The sequence below is a fragment of the Myotis brandtii genome, unplaced genomic scaffold (assembly GCF_000412655.1).
Source record: "Myotis brandtii unplaced genomic scaffold, ASM41265v1 scaffold714, whole genome shotgun sequence".
NCBI lineage: Eukaryota > Metazoa > Chordata > Mammalia > Chiroptera > Vespertilionidae > Myotis > Myotis brandtii.
In genome coordinates this window covers 1,234,934-1,251,823 of record NW_005370809.1, presented here as the reverse complement: position 1 = coordinate 1,251,823, position 16,890 = coordinate 1,234,934, and the positions used below count along the sequence as shown (strand labels likewise).

Genomic DNA, 16,890 nt, shown 5'->3' with positions numbered 1-16,890 from the left:
AAAAAAAATACATATTTTAAAAAGCCATCATGTGAAAAGAAATGTCAAAGTATATATAACTAATTGTCAGGTCGTTCCAAGTTGTCTTAGCCTTCTGAGATAAGACTGGCCTTCCATTGCCCTGGCTGGGTAACTCAGTTGGTTAGAGCATTGTCCCCACACACCGAGGTTGCCGGTTCAATCCCCAGTCAGGGACATACAAGAATCAACCAATGGATGGATAAGTAAGTCGAACAACAAATTGATGTTCTCACAATCTCTCTCCTTTCCTCTCTCTCAAAAATAATTTAAAGACTGGCCTTTCACTCCCTCAGAGCCCAGAAATGGACTCTTTAAATATTCTACTCAGTAATCTATCAGGAAAACAAGTTCCTCTATTACATCCATGACTAAAGCATAGATGCCTCCAAATAGAAATCACCCTTCAACCAGAGGCTGGGGCAGGAAAGGAAGCACGCAGCTGCCTAGAGGGGTGCCTCTTGGCTCCCTGTACCTCATTGCCTGACCCCACCCCGGCTTGAGAGATGCCTCAGCCAGCTCGCCCTCATCCACAGAATCTCTAAGAAAACATGCTTCAAGTAATCTCAAAAAGACAACTGCCCAGATAACAAGTTTTCCTTTGGTGTGAGAGATTTCCTTCAGTGCAATTTTTAAAGTGAAACTTAAATTCTATACTCTCACCACAAGAAATGATATTTCTCAGACTCAAAAAGTGGAACTGTGTGGAATCCACAATACTACCCACCTTTCTTTCTGCCCTCCTCTTTATGGGACAGCAACCAAAAAAGCTGTGTGAGGCCTCAGTTAAGTCGCAGCCAGATGTCCTAACAAAGAAAACTTTTGCAAGAACTCCTGAAGTACTGAGGAATGTCACTCTGCTAGGCAGATGAAACTGTAGTTTGGTTTTCTTGGGGAGACCAGAGACATCAGATACTGACTGCCCTGCTTTGCTAAAGTTCCAAAATCTGTGATTGCCATTATTAAGAGCTACTAAAGTAGAAGAGGAAGAGTCCATCCCAGGTTGGGGAAGTTAGGAAGGTACACAGAAAAACCTGAGCTGGGCCCTGAGGAAACAAATTTTGGGGAAGGGAAAGAGGAGAGCAACTATGGGAAGCCAGGGAATGGAGGACACCGCAAGAACAAAAAAGCACAGAGGCCAGTAGGGCACCCAACAATAGGGGCTTTTGGCCTGGCTAGACTGTAGAGAAAGACAGGCAGGGCAGTGCCCATCTGCAAAGTCCTGAATACGAAAGAGCCTATAAACTTGCCTCTAAGCCATGAGGGACACAGACGGAAGCTTCAGATCAGGGCAAGTGTTTTAGAAAGGTCAATCTGGTCTCTATGCACCAAGAGAAGATGGACAGGAAAAGCAATAAAGGTGGCTCCTGAAAAAGAGATCCGGGAGAGAGGTGGAATGGGTGTGGGACAGGGAAGCAAGGAAAATGGAAAGAAAGATTGCAGCTGGAGACATTTTTTTTTAAAAAAAGCATAGGACTTTTGTGACAAGAGATAAAAATGGTATAAGTTTGTAGTTTGTAGTTGAGAGGATTAAAGAAATTGGGCAGTTGAAAGGGACAGTGTAATCAGTAGAAAAAATTCAGTTAGAATTTTTAGGACAACCATGCTGAAAAGAGCACACAACAGGACTGTTTCTTTGGGAACTATGCCAAGGATAAAGACCTGGGAATGAAGAATGAATGAATTTCTGAGGAGACAAAGGAGTTTTTTTGTTAAAAATTTGTTGTTAATCCTCACCTGAGGATATTTTTCCATTGATTTTTTGAGAGTGGAAAGGAGGGGGAGAGACAGAGAGAAACATTGATGAGACACATTGATTGGTTGCTTCCCACACATGACCCGACCAGGGCTAGGGACTGAGCTGGCAACTGAGCTATGTACCCTGGACCAGAATCAAACCCGGGACCCTTCAGTCCGAGGGCTGACGCTCTATCCACTGACCCAAACCGGCTAGGGTGACAAAGGAGTTCTTGACATAAGGACACTTTGTCAAAGAAACCAAGAGGGGAATTTCTATTTGGATGGTCAACAGTGTCCAATTCTATCAAGATCAAGACTAAGTTTTGAGAACAAGCCATTGGATTTAATGATCTGAAACTATGGAACAACACTTAGTAGAAAGACAGGGACCAAAGTGAGCTTGTAAAGGTTATGAAGAGAGTGAATGACAAAGTAATGGAAGCAACACTTACTGAAGAAGTTGAAGAGCAGACTGAATAACAAATAGGATGGATGGGGGCTGGGGGGGATTGTGTAAGCATGAAGGTTGGAGAAAAAGTGTTAGTGTAGATAGGCTGAAATAGAAAACATTAGAGGAGGGAAGGCAGGGACAGGGGAGCCAGAAAAGGGAATATAATAACCAAGGTCTTAGGGAATGCTAGGGGAGCCTGATAGAAGATGCCTCAGATTGGAGGAAAGTATTATAAGACTGGTGCACAAGTAAAGAAACGATGACAAGAAGAGCATTCATTCATTCTTGATCTCCACAAACAGGTTCCTGCAATGAATGAAAACCTCAACTGGAAGCCATGCACTGTTCTAAGCAAGGTGGATGATGATAATATGACAAACACGTGGTCCCTTCTTTAGACTTACTTCTTCCATAGCACAGAATTCGTCATATTCTCCTCACTTCCCACATCTTTTGTATTTCTTGAGATCGGTTATTCTATTTCAGTTTTTCCTTTGCAGAAACAACTCTTCAGGCTCTCTATAATAGGATAACATGACTAGAGCTACATAAAACTTCAAACAGTGTGACCTAAGACACTACTCTCAGTTACCCCAGGGGAACTCTGTGAATTTCTTAAATTTTAATAACCCTTCCCATGGGATAGACGTTTTACTAACTACCCTTACTTAGCATTTTATATTAGATGAGAGGACCATTAATTAGGTTAAGGTAAAAGAAAGAGCCTGGTTAGTTTCTAAATATGTCTGTTTTGTCTGTTTTAGGCAACAGAGGCAAAATAGAGTTTGTGGGGAACCTATTTCATAAAAGGTCTTTGAAAAAAATGCAAACCCAAACCAGAACCCTCCTATTTGTTTTCTTGCACATGAACTTACTCTATTTCAAAAAGTTCCTGTTACGGTTATAAGAAAAAACAGTGCTTCAATAATCACAACTTTATTTCTAAAAATCTGCAATGGGAACAGTGGCTTTACAGCTCTACTCCCAGAAGCCCCAAGTTCAGTTTTATACTCAGTACAACCAAATGGAAGCTGACTCACTTTGTCTTACATAATATGAAAATGTGCTAGATGGGTTGAACCTGCAGGCAGTAAAGCATTTTTTTAAGCTATTGTTTTGGTTTACTGCTGAAGCATTTGAAAAGAATTATGTGTTCAATGTAGCTTTTTGCCCATCAGCATTCACCTTGTAGATCTCGTGTAGGGCACAGCCCCTAAAGTAAGAGGCCCTGGTGGAAAGTACCTCAAGCAGCTGAGTTTTCTCCTAGGTCTGCAAAAATAAATAGTGGCGAGTGCAATGCTACTTTCTAGGGGTAATTTCACGATAGAGCCGAGGCCCAAGGCGCCCAGGGCGGTCAGCAGCACTAGCCCGCCAGGGGCTGGGATCTCCATTTGGTCAAAACTGGGTTCCCACCTGCTCGCTCCTTCTACTCATACTAAGACGGGGAAAGGATGGAAGACACCAGCGTAAATAATGGGAACAAAGGAGCACAGGGTCACTAAAGTGCCGGTGCAAAAACCAAAGCCATGCTCCCCACCCCCCCATGTCTGCCAGCCCGGACTTGCCACCAAACCCTAGAGGGTATCTCTTAGTTCACAGTACTTTTATCTTCATTTATCTTGATTTAGAAACAAATCAGCAGGGAGGACGAGGTTCTCAAAAACAGAAAGATCAAATCTGAAACGAGAGTAACACAATGCATTGGTGATGTTCACCTTCTTCCAGAGGAATATAACTTACTGCTATGATTTTGGGGGTAAAAAAGATCTTAAGAGTTGCAACTCAAAGAAAAAAAAATCCAGAATTAAGACAAACTGACCCTCCACCATACAAACAGTAACTGATAAAATAAAAGCACGCAAAATTATTTAAAAATTCATTTTGAAATAAAACATACACTAGATGCCCAGCCAGCATGGCTCAGGTGGTTGAGCGCTGACCTATGAACCAGGAGGTCACAGTTCGATTCTCAGCCAGGGCACATGCCTGGGCTGTGGGCTCCATCCCCAGCGGGGGCGTGCAGGAGGCAGCTGATCAATGATTGTCTCTCATTATTGATGTTTCTATCTCTCTCTCCCTCTCCCTTCCTCTCTGAAATTAATAAAAATATATTTTTAAAAAAACATGTAAAAAAACCCATACACTAGAGAGATCCACACTTAGTGGAGGGAATATGGGAAGCTTAGCTTCTGCTTTGTAGCATTCTGTATTCTGAATTGTTTACATGTGCATTTTTTAAATCAGAAAAAGATTATAATGAACAGGAATGACAATCCTTAAAATCGATTATCTGAAAAGGTACTTGGCCAGGGTTATATTGTGAAGCTGATCTACTGGGCCAGTCAGCAAGATGTTTTGAGCTGAGTGGCCTATTCTGTAGCTGGTATGAGCTGTACACATGAACTGTGTTCCCTGTAGGAGTCTGGGAACAACTCCCAGTTGGGCCGCCAGCAACTCTTCACCCTGCCCTTGCTGAGCTGCAGACGGGTGCATGCTGGCAGCAAGGCTGTGGAAGTACACTGAGCTCAGACAGGCTGCCTTTGGGGAGAACCTTACTCAGCTCCTGCTGCTGTGGGTGGAAGGAGGGCTTTGCTTTCTGGCAGAGGCACGGGTTGGCTGCATTCAGGAAATCTAGTCAACAATGCTTAGCAGGGCTGATCTGGGAAGTTGGAGGCCTGTTTCTGAACTCGTTTATTTCTAGGGAGTGTAGTCTAGAGTTTTGCTCCCTAACATGTGGTCCCAGCAGCATTTGGCGTCACCTAGGAACCTCCTAGAAATGTAGAAGCACAGGCTCCACCCCACAGCTAGTGAATCAGATTTTGCTTTCTATCACAATGCCTATGAAAATTTGTGAAGTGCTGGTGTAGCACAAAAAGCACAGGATGGAAGCCTAGGGCGTTCCCATCAGGTCTTGATTTTGCCATGAACTTGAGGTGGGAATTTAAGTGGGGGGTAAATCATGACCTCTGGGCCTGAGTTTACTCATCTGTCAAGGGAGGGAGCTGTTGTAACATACTTAAAGCTCTCTTCAGCTCTAACACTATAGACATGTATACATGATGTCTCTACTTAGTGATCTGAAAAGGGCAGGGGTAATGGTGGCAGCACCCCAGAACCAGCTGCTGCATCTGAGCCAAATGCCAGCCCACTGCTGTGCCCAGCTGAGACTGCATAGCCCTCCCATGGACCTGGGTTTTCCTTCCTTACCTTCTGGTCCAAAAGCTGGTAGTCACTGGCCTTAGGCCGCCGAGTAAGTTTGGATTTTTTTCCTTCCAGGGCAAAAGCAATAATCTGGGGAAAGGAAAAAAAAAAAAGATTAACAACTGAATCTATAATGACATATTTCAGTTTTTGAAATTAGAGGTAATCACCTGGTAGTACATTTGTTAATAACCTGACAGTAAAAAGAGCAGTACACCCACAAAGAGGCCTATCTATATATATAAAACCCTAATATGCAAACAGACCAAACGGTGGAAAACCGAATAACCAAACAACCGGTCACTATGACATGCGCTGACTACCAGGGGGCACGCGAGGAACATGGCGGGCATCAGCCGTGGCGGGATGGTGGAGCAGGAGAGGGGGGTGCCAGACCAAGGCGGGGCACCGGTCACTGTCATCAGAGCAAGCCTCTGGTGGTTACTGAAAATTCTTTGCTCCCGTGCACTATGGTCCCACCTGGCACTCGCACCTGCTGCCAGCACTGGCCTGGCTCACACCTGCAGCTGGCGCTGGAGCCACCACTAGCACCCACTGCCAGCACCCAGCGCCAGCCCCAATCGCTCAGGAGCAGGGGGAGGTGGAGAAGCCCTCAGGAACGATCAGGGCCAGCAGCTGCTGCTCACACCCGCTGCTGGTGCCGGCCCCAATCTCTCTGCGCCGTCAGCAGGTGTGAGTGGGGCTAGCGCCATCAGAGCATGGGTCGGTGGTGGCAGCTGCCCGCAGACAGGGGATGGGGAGGGGAGGCCACGGCGGGAGGGACCGGGAGGGGGCGTGGAGAATGGGCCGACACCCGCTCCTGTGCTCACTGCAGCCTCACGGCCCACAGTTCCTTTCAAGGTGCATGAATTCGTGCACTGGTTTAAATTATAACAATTTTAAGAACAGGGCTTAGTTCCATTACAATCCTGTGTACTGCTAAATCAGCAATGACAGAGGGAGGAAAGCTGTTCTGGGCTCTAGTTTGCGGCAGTCTGCTAATTTACTCAAGAATACTCAAAGATCTGACAACTCCTCCCTGGAGAGCTGTAGGCTAAGACATTTCTTTTCTTTCCTTTTTTTTTTTTTTTTTTTTTCCTTTTTTTTTTTTTTTAAAAGAAAACAAACAAATCATAATTATTTTTTTCTGCAAATGCACTCTTTCACTCCACACTTTGCCTCATCTTAACTTTACACTCATTTCATGCCTAAGGTTACTCTCCATGATGTTGAATGTAGAATAAGAATGCACCATTTTAACTAAATGAGTCCATTTCTTATAGCCACAGGCCTTATGGCCATCATGAATTGAACTCTCCAATTTTGACCAGGCTACAGAAACTACTAAATTCTTAGAGTTCAATAAGAAATGTAATTATTTTGTCACTGGAGTGATTACTAAGTGACACAGATACTACTTCACACCAAACCTTGCTAAAGAAATAAAAGATGAGTATACCTATGCAATTTTTGTTCTTTCTTCTAATCAGAAGTTCAACTGACTACAAAGATAATCCCTGGGCTCTCTGCTGTTGATGTCAAAGATTATATAACCATTCTTTCTGCCATTGTAGGGGGAAGACAAAAACATAGCAAAGGAAGCTAGAAATGATGCACTGAAAGTGGAAACAGGAAGATAAGTGCTCTAACTACTTACAAACTGTCAGGTACTCAGGTCCTCTGAGGCTGTGAAGGATCTAAGTTCAAGATTACAGGAGACCCCAAAGCAGGTCAGATCGTAATAACATCCTAACTTGGCACCTAATACAGCAGCAGAGAGCACTTAGAGGAAACAGTCATGAAAACAAATGATTTATAAAACAAGAGTAGAGCCCTAGCAGGTTCTGGAAAAAAACACCTGACATGTCATAAAATACCCAGTGCTCACAGGCAGGTAAGTGATGAGTACCGGCCCATACACCAAGCTTTCAGGGTGAAAGACATCCCATGCCTCCTCTTAAGCTAACTGTTGACTTACCTTCCGCTTGTTGTGATAGGCAATATAGAGAACAGCAACAAGAATGGCTGCAGTCACCAGATATGCAAAGAAGTGACTGCTCTCCGCACTTCCAAGATTGTCCTTATAAAGGTCATCCTTCTTCCTATTTATGGAATCCAAAAGTGTCCCTTCAAGGTTCTCTCCAGAGGCAGGGCCAGGCATTTCCTTCTCTTCTTTGGGTGGAGAGCCCCCTTCAGGTTCAGAACTGTCTTCCGTGGACAGGTGGTCCTTATCCGACTTGTCAGGACTGTTTCCCGTGGACTGGTGGTCCTTATCCGACTTGTCAGGACTGTTTCCCGTGGACTGGTGCTCCTTATCTGACTTGTCAGGACTGTTTCCCGTGGACTGGTGCTCCTTAACCAAGTTGCCAGGACTTTTTCCCGTGGACTCGTGCTCCTTAACCAAGTTGCCAGGACTTTTTCCCGTGGACTCGTGCTCCTTAACCAACCTGTCAGGACTGTTTTCTGTGGACTGGTGCTCCTTATTCAACTTGCCAGGACTGTTTCCCGTGGACTTGTGGTCCTCATTTGACTTGCCAGGACTGTTTCCCGTGAACTGGTGGCCCTCATTTGACTGGTTTGAGTTGTCTCCTGTGGAGTCTTGCTGTGAGTCTGACCCAGCAGAGCTGACAGCCATGAGCTGTGTCGGAGCCTGTGAATCATTCTGAGGCAGGAGGCTGGGGGAGAACTGGGTGGAGACTCTTTCTGTAGTCGTTATGTTCTTCTGAGTGGGTGACGGAGAAGTGGGCTCCCTGTCTTCTGAAAGAGAGAAACCAGTTGGCCCTCAAGAGAGGCAGGCCGTGGCCCGCCCGTGTGGCTCAGTGGTTGAGCGTGGACCTATGAACCAGTCGGTCAGGGGTCCATTTCCGGTCAGAGCTCATGACCGGTTTTGGCTCGATCCCCAGCAAGGGGTGTGCAGGAGGCAGCCGATCAATGATTCTCTCTCACCATTGATGTTTCTCTCTCTCCCTCCCTTCCTCTCTGAAATCAACTAAAAAAAAAAAAAAGAGGCAGGCCGAGATAAAGGATACCTCAGAGCTGGAAGAGACTGGGGCAAGCGGCAAACGGTGGCGGTGATGGCGAGGGGAGGGGTGAGTCGGGCAGGGACGAAGCAAGCTCAGAAGGCAACGGGTCACGGTGAGGATGATGGGCCTGGCGGGCGAGAGTGGGATTTCCCTGGGGCAGGGGTCTTACCCGCCGCTGCAACCATCAGGAGGACCAACGCAACCAGGAACCGCATCCTGCAGACTGTACTTCCGCCGTCTGCTGCTCTCGCGAGATCGCGCACGGACGTCGTACTCATAGCCCCGCCCCTTCCTGCGCGCGTCTCCCGCCGCGCCGCCGCCTTCGAGGGGCGGGCCTGGGGGAAGGCCGGGAGGTGTGTTGCTTCCTCCCCGCTGTGCAGCTTTTCTCATAGGACGGGGCGGTCCCGAAGGAGGTGCGTCCACCTTTGCCTGATGTCTTTGCTCCGTGGCATCCGCCACCCGCCGTCACTCCCCGTTTCCTTCTTTCCCTCCGTGCTTCCGAGACCATGCAGGCTGAGCAGGAGCCCCTGGCCCGTGGACGGCCCCGCGGGAATGGCGCCGCCCGCCTCCTCCTCTGCTCGCCTTGGCAACGTCTCCCTTTCTCGTGGTTCTTGCCCGCGGCGCACGGACGCGCCTGCTCGGGTCTCTCCCACCCCAGCAGAGCCGCCCCGTCCCCAGCTCCAGGACACTGCCCGCAAGTCGCCAAAGGTCTTCCCTAAAGTGCCTCCTTTTCCTGACCATAAGAGCTCTTCGTGTAAACTGTAGAAAACGGAGCGATTGTGTAGAAGTAGAAAGCAAAATCTTTGCCCCACAATCCCGAGGTAATCACTGTTTGTGTTTTTGTTTTCTGTCTTGCAATGTGGGGAGCGAGCACGGCCATGGCATACTCATGCCAGCTCAGCCTGGTTCAATGACCCTGAGTGGGAGGGTGAAAGGATTGAGAAAGGACAGACAAGAGAATGAAAGCTGGGTCTCGGTAGGACGCTGCTTCTCTGACAGAGAGACAGCGCCGGCGCCCACAAGCCGTGTCTTTATTTTATAGCAGATGCCAGGAGGCAAAGTAGGGGCGTGATCAAGTTGTTCACAACATTCTCGTTGGTTTCAACCTTACTCAACTACATGCACCTGAACTGTATCACACAGGCACGTGTGGCCACGTGTTCGGACCATAGGTTCCAGCTTACAGCTATAGCTGTTGGCTATAATTGTGCTGGGAGGGCCCTGCCCTCCAAGCTGGGACTTGCACGTGGCAACGAGATGACTGTGCCCTCTCCTCAGTCCACAGCTTGAACCTGTCCAAAACACTGTAGCCACGCTCCGTATTGCAAACATTTAACAGTTTTTGATTAGGTAATACATTCTAATGACTCAAAACATCAAAATGGGATTTCTAAAAAATAGCATTCGCTAGAAAACTACACCTCCACAGGGTACCACTTACATTAATTGTTTCCATTTAGTGTGTGTTTTTAAAAAACCATAAATACAGCCCTAGCTGGTTTGGCTCAGTGGATAGAGTGTGGGCCTGCAGACAGAAGGGTCACAGATTCCATTTGGTTCAACCAGTTTGGCTGAGTTTGGCATCTTCCCCATGCACCAAAAGGTTGCCAATTCGATACCTGGTAGGGGGCATTGGGGAGGCAACTGATAGGTGTTTCTCTCATCAGTATTCCAACTCTCTATCCCTCTCCCTTTCTGTAAAAAATCAATTAAAATGTATTTTAAAACACACACACATAAATACAAATGTACTTATTTCCCCCTCCTTCTTAAATGTAATTTCTTGGTCTTTTTCCTATGCATATTCATTTTCTCCCAAATTATAATCATTGGGTAAATAGTGTTGTATCCCACTGTTTATCATAACTGTTACGTTTATACATTACTTGTTGCTTGAAATCATTTTATGAACATTGGCCAGGCTAGGTGCTTTGTAGACAGGCAGTGGTTTTTAAAAAAATGACAGGCCCTAACTTCATGGAACATGTAATCTAGAGGACTCACGAGTATTAATCAGATACGTACACAAATGAGTGTGTGTTCAAGGAAATAAAGTACAGAAACAACTCTGTTGAGAAAGACCTTTGAGTTGAGGACCAAAGTGTGTAGGCGTTTCCAGGTGAGGTGGAGGGAGGAGGAGGGGAAGCTTTTCTGGCTGATGTACAGGGTGTGCCGAGGCCTGGAGGCTGGTGGGAAGCGGACGTTTTGTGTAAATCTAAAGATGAGGATAGGATTGTCAGATAACAAAGAACAGAAAGAATGGCAGGGGAGAGTCAGGTTAAAGAGTAAATGACCTGGGAGTTGTCCAGAACATAAATATGGGACACAAAAGTGCATCAGAAAATATGCCAGTTAACTCGGACCGAAAGGGACCACAGCTGCCAGGGCAATAGCGCTCCTCTGCAGTCCGCTGAGTAAATAATAGGGTTACACTGCGTGCAGTTTTAGTTGTAATTCTGTACATGGCATAAGTATAGATTGTTGTTTAAAAACCCTTTAATAATGCTTCTCAACGTTTATCTGTTGTAAGGAAATCTCTCTTATATACACATGAGGATATATATGAGAATAAGGATCAGAGAGAAGCGAGAAATCTGTTACCGAATTACTTCAAAACCCTGACTCTGCTTTGGCAAAAGGAAGGGAATTGGTAAATGAATTTGTATCTAAAAGAAAATTCTCTCCAACTCCCCATAAATATTGGACTAATATTAAAGAATGGTGGTTTAGTAGGGGTATGTTCAGGGAAGGGAAAGGCAAATTATTAAGCCTGATCGTGTGTCCACATTACTAGGCAGGAAAGGAAAGAAGGGTCCAAATCCTACAGATTGTGAGCCATGCCCAGGTTTTATATTTAATCTTAATAGTAATGAGAAGCCATCAAAGAGGTTTAAATAGGAAAAAGATATAATCCTAGGTGGAAATGTTTTTTAAAAATTCTCACCCAAGGATATGTTTTTATTGATTTTAGAGAGACTGGAAGGGAAGGGGAGAGAGAGAAAGAGAGAAACATCTGAAACCTAAGTTATATGTCCTGACTGGGAATTAAACCTGCAACCCCTTGGTGTATGGGGTGGTGTTACAACCAACTGAGCCACCCAACCAGGGAGGGCTCCAAATTGGAAATTTTTTAAGATAAATCTGGGGTGGGGAGAGAAGAATAGATTTAGGTGTTAATGAATTAGGAGATGGTTACAGTAGTCCAAGTAGGATTAGCATAGATACAGTGAGAATGGCGAGAAATGGTAGGACTTAAATTTAGGAGCCCGTCTAATGTGGCTCAGTGGTTGAGCATCGACCTATGAACCAGAGGTCACGGTTCCATTTCCAGTCAGGACACATGCCCAGGTTTCGGGCTTGGTTCCCAGTACGGGGCGTGCAGGAGGCAGCCAATCAATGATTCTCATCATTGATGTTTCTAATCTCTCTCGCTCCCTCTCCCTTCCTCTCTGAAGTCAATAAAAATATATATTAAAAGAAAGATACATTTAGGAGTTAATAATATCAACAGGCCTTAGAAATGGATTGCATGTGGGGGGGAGGGGTGATGGTGAAGAAGGTGTGGTGCAATGATTTTCAACCTTTTTTGTAGCATGCATAAACTCATTAGTAAAATTCTGTGGCACACCAAAAAACATACCTTTTGCTGATCTGACAAAAAAAATAGTTATAATTTTGATTCATTCATATCAGATGGCTATTGTTGTGTTGGCTATTTTCATTTTTTAATTTTATTATTATTTAAAAAATATTTTTATTGATTTCAGAGAGGAAGGGAGAGGGATAGAGAGATAGAAACGTCAATGATGAGAATGATTGATTGGCTGCCTCCTGCACGCCCCCTACTGGGGATCAAGCACGCAACTCAGGCATGTACCCTTGACCGGAATCGAACCCGGGACTCCAAGGCCAGCGCTCTATTCACTGGGCCAAACCAGCCAGGACTCATTTTTTTTTTATTATTTGACAATCTAAGGGAAACGAGGTCAGCGTCCCTGATTAAATAGTCAGGTATTGCATGTTTTAAAAATTATCGTGGCACACCGGTTGAAAATCGCTGGTGTGCCCGGCCAGTGTTGTTCAGTGGTTGAGTGTCAACCTATGAACCAGGAGGTGGAGGTCAATTCCTGGTCAGGCACGTACCCCAGTTGTTGGCTCGATCCCCAGTAGGGGGTGTGCAGGGGGCAGCTAATCAGTGATTCTCATCATTAATGTTTCTATCTCTCCCTCTCCCTTCCTCTCTGAAACCAATAAAAAATACATTTAAAAAAAGAAAATAGCTGGTGTGGAGAATCAGATTTGAGAGGGATGGGGCACAGTAAATGAATTTGCTTTTTTTAAAAAAATATATTTTATTGGTTTTTTACAGAGAGGAAGGGAGAAGGATAGAGAGTTAGAAACATCGGTCAGCTGCCTCCTGCACACTCCCCACTGGGTATGTGCCCGCAACCAAGGTACATGCCCTTGACCGGAATCAAACCCGGGACCCTTGAGTCCGCAGGCCGACGCTCTATCCACTGAGCCAAACCAGTCAGGGCTGAATTTGCTTTTGGTCGTGTGTTGAGGATGCCTGTGAGAGTCAAGTGGAGATGCCAGGGAGGTAGTTGGAAATATGAACGTGGAGTTCAAAGGTAAAATATAGGAACTGTTTGCCTAACTAATTTAAATATTGTTAAAAATATTGATTGGTAATGGTTTCATAAAATGTAATTTATGAGTTTATCATCATTTTTGTGTGACAGTTCTCTTATTGGAGATCTGGATTATTTTCAGGTCGGTTTTTTTTCACTGTTAGTAACAGTTACTTATTATCAGGTACTGGTTAGGTGCATTTTAAGATGAGGCAGACCCTCAAAAAGATTAACCAACTGGCCAGGTAACTCAGTTGGTTAGAGCATTGTCCTAGAGCGTCCTGTGGATATGCCAAGGTTGTGGGTTTGATCTCTGGTCAGGGCGCACAAAAGAAGCAATCAGTGAATGCATAAATAAGTGAAACAACAAATCAATTTCTCTCTCTCTCTCCTCCCTCATTCCTCTCTTTCAAATCAATAATTTTTTAAAAAAATATTAAGTAAGTTGCTTAAGTTCATGCTATTTTATCTTATCTTTGAGAGGAGTGAGTATTCTTAATCTGCCAATTTGATAAGACAAAAATAGTCCCTGTTACTCTTTAATGTTTATTGGACAAGTAATTCACATGACTTTGTACAATTTACTTAAATGCTTTAAGTATTAACTTCTTTATTATTAAATGAAAATAAAAGTGTGGAGAATTGGATAATTCATATAGAGTACTTAACACAGTAGCATATAATTACAACTCTCAAAAGTTATTGTTTTATTTATTACACAAAAATTAAAAATAAAGATAAGCCAAAGTAAGACAATAAAAATATCCTGTAATCCAGAGCTATTACCATGAAAAATTTGTTGGATCTTATTTTATACACATCTATATGCTTATGATAGCTTATTAACTGAAAATTAAGTTATAAAACCATGTGTACAATTTTTTTAAAGATATATTTTATTGATTTTTTACAGAGAGGAAGAGAGAGGGATAGAGAGTTAGAAATATTGATGAGAGAGAAACATCGATCAGCTGCTTTCTGCACACCTCCTACTGGGGATGTGCCCGCAACCAAGGTACATGCCCTTGACCGGAATTGAACCCGGGACCTTTCAGTCCGCAGGCCGATGCTCTATCCACTGAGCCAAACCAGTTAGGGCCCATGTATACAATATTTAAAAAATATTTTATCGATTTTTACAGAGAGGGAGAGGGATAGAGAGTTAGAAACATCGATGAGAGAGAAAGATGGATCAGCTTCCTCCTGCACGCCCCCTGCTGGGGATTGAGCCTGCAACCAAGGTACATGCCCTTGACCAGAATTGAACCCAGAACCCTTCAGTCTGCAGGCCGACGCTCTATCCACTGAGCCAAACCATTTAGGGCCATATGTACAATTTTTATCTTGCAGGCTTTTTTGTAGCGTTAGTGCTACAACTAGTCATGTCACTTGTCTTCTGGGACACTATCATCTTGTCTCCAGTTTCTTTATTCATCATCCTTTGAGGGATCCCAGTTGTTATAGAACTGAATGTTTCTAGAAGGAAAGTGAAATCAAATGCAGCAGAGTTGAAGGAAGATAAGGACTTAGAATTACACATTTCAGGGGAGTGGTGAGAGCAGAACCTCGTGGCAGTTGGGTTAGTGAATGGGAGGTATGTAGAAAGTACCTTTTCTGGGAATTTGCATGTGAAACATGGTTTCTAATATGGGAAAGGATTGAACATTTTTGTTGACTGAGGGGTAGATCTAATGACAGAGTGACCAAGTTTACAAGACAGATATGACTGGTAGAACAAGGTACCAAGAGTTGAAGGGCTGGGGTCTAGGGGACAGTAGAGCAGTTGACTTTGGGTTGAACCAGGGGTTGACCTTGAGGCCTATGGAAGGGCAGAATGTTGAGAGAGTGGATGGATATTTAGGTAGGGACATGGGAGATCAAAATAGAACATTTCAACTGGCCTCCATCTAATTTAACTTTTAAAATATATTTTTATTGATTTCAGAGAATAAGGGAGAGATAGAAACATCAATGATGAGAATTATTGATTGGCTGCCTCCTGAACACCCCAAACTGGGGATAGAGCCCACAACCTGGGCATGTGTCCTGACTGGGAATTGAACCATGACCTCCTGGTTCCTAGGTCAGTGCTCAACCACTGAACCACACTGGCCGGGCTGGTTTGTTTTTAGATGTTGCTCTTGTAAACAGTGCTGCGGCAAACACTTGTTTTTCATGTCTTCTGGTCTGCTGATGCATGCGACAGTTTCTCCAGTGTAAATGCTTTGCTTTCTTGGCATCTTTCTCCATACGCCTCTCACCTCACCAACAGTGTTCTTGTACTGTTTGTTCTGCAACACAGGATATTGCCCGTGGCCGCCCTCCTCCAGACTCCTGAGGGAAGCTCCTAAAAGAAGTATTTTTCATTTGTGAAAAGCTGTTCTTGGCTACAGCATAGGTGATCCACAAGAGAATCCATGGTGTTGCAAAATATGCATTATGATTTAGGTGAAGTAAGCCAGACACAAAAGGACAAATATTATATTAATCTATTTATTAAACATGTAATCCTAAGTCCTTATCTTACTTCAACTCTGTGCTGTACCTAGAATAGGCAAATCTATAATTTAGAACGTAGCTTAAAAGTTCTTGAGGTCTGGTGGGAGAAGGGAATGGGGAGTTATTACTTAGTGGATACAGAGTTGCTGTTTGGGAGATGAGATAGTTCTGGAAGTCAGTAGTGCTTATGGTTGCATATTATAAATGTACTTAATACCACTAAATTGTTCACTTAAAAATAGTTAAAATAGTGAATTTTATATTGTATGTATTTTACCACAATTTTAAAAAGTTATATATATCCAAGAAGAGTAAAAAACCTGGCAAGTACTCATAAAAGGAGAAGGAAGACTAAATTATTTTATGAAGGCTTAAAATAAAAAGAAATTCTGATACGTGCAGCAATATGGATGAACCTTGAAAACATTATGCTAAGTTATATAAGCCAGGCCCAAAAGGACAAATGTTTTTATTCCAATTATATGAAATATTCAGAGTAGGCAGATTCATAGAAACAAAGTAGATTAGAGGTACCAGAGTTTGGGGGGAGGAGGAATGAGTTGGGATGATAAAAAGTTTTGGAAATAGTTTGTAGTGATGGTTGCACAACTTTATGAATATAATGCTCCTGAACTGTATACTTAAAATGGTTAAAATGGCAAATTTTGTTATATATAATGACCCTAATTTTAAAAAATGAAGTACTGATACATACTACACAAAATGGGTGAACATGAAATATGCTGAAAGGACTCAGTGAGAAAGAACCGTGTATTATATTATTCTACTTAATGTAATGTCTGTAATAGCCAAATCCAGAGACAGGAATAGATCAGTGGTTGCCTGGGGCTGAAGGAAACAAGAGGGTGACGTACACAGGGTATGTATGGGGTTTCTTTTAGAGGTGATGCAAATGTTGGGAACACAACTAAAAACCAATTTATATACTTTAAACGGGTAAATCACATGTTATAGGAATTATCTACACTAATAAAAGAGAAACATGGTAATTGGCGTACGACCGCTACCCTTTTCATTGGCTAATCAGTGAGTATATGCAAATTAACTGTCAGCCAAGATGGCGGCCGGCAGCCAGGCACTGAAGCGAGCACGAGGCTTGCTTGCTGCAGACTCCAACGTTCCCCGCCTAACTTGCCAGCCTCTCAGTTGCAACTCTAAGCAACTATATACTATGTTGCAAATAAGAAGCTAAACAAAACCCCAGAAAAGGGCTTCCATTCAGCCGGGCTCGGACCACAACATTGTATCTATGTTTTCAGCAGCGAGGCCTCAGAGCTAAAGCTGGCCCAGAAAAAAAAAAAAAAAA

General features: G+C 43.9%; 1 protein-coding gene and 1 long non-coding RNA gene across 3 annotated transcripts; one reads left to right on the top strand and one right to left on the bottom strand.

Annotated features, from left to right (window-relative positions):
• Positions 1-3,129: 3,129 nt before the first annotated feature.
• Positions 3,130-8,726, bottom strand: TGOLN2 (trans-golgi network protein 2). Of its 2 annotated transcripts, none has more exons than XM_005882409.2 (4): positions 8,603-8,726; positions 7,389-8,167; positions 5,417-5,500; positions 3,130-3,886 (listed from the first exon to the last, which is right to left on the bottom strand). In XM_005882409.2, the coding sequence occupies exons 1-4, from the start codon at positions 8,709-8,711 to the stop codon at positions 3,881-3,883; spliced, it is 978 nt and encodes a 325-aa protein (XP_005882471.1). In that variant the 5' UTR covers positions 8,712-8,726; the 3' UTR covers positions 3,130-3,880. The 2 variants fall into 2 exon arrangements, with proteins under 2 accessions (XP_005882471.1, XP_014385579.1); XM_014530093.1 differs by having other exon boundaries at positions 7,389-8,164.
• A 72-nt stretch (positions 8,727-8,798) lies between these two features.
• Positions 8,799-15,912, top strand: LOC102240203. The gene is made up of 2 exons (XR_314502.2): positions 8,799-9,254; positions 15,367-15,912. It is a non-coding gene; the product is annotated as an uncharacterized LOC102240203 (long non-coding RNA).
• Positions 15,913-16,890: the final 978 nt, after the last annotated feature.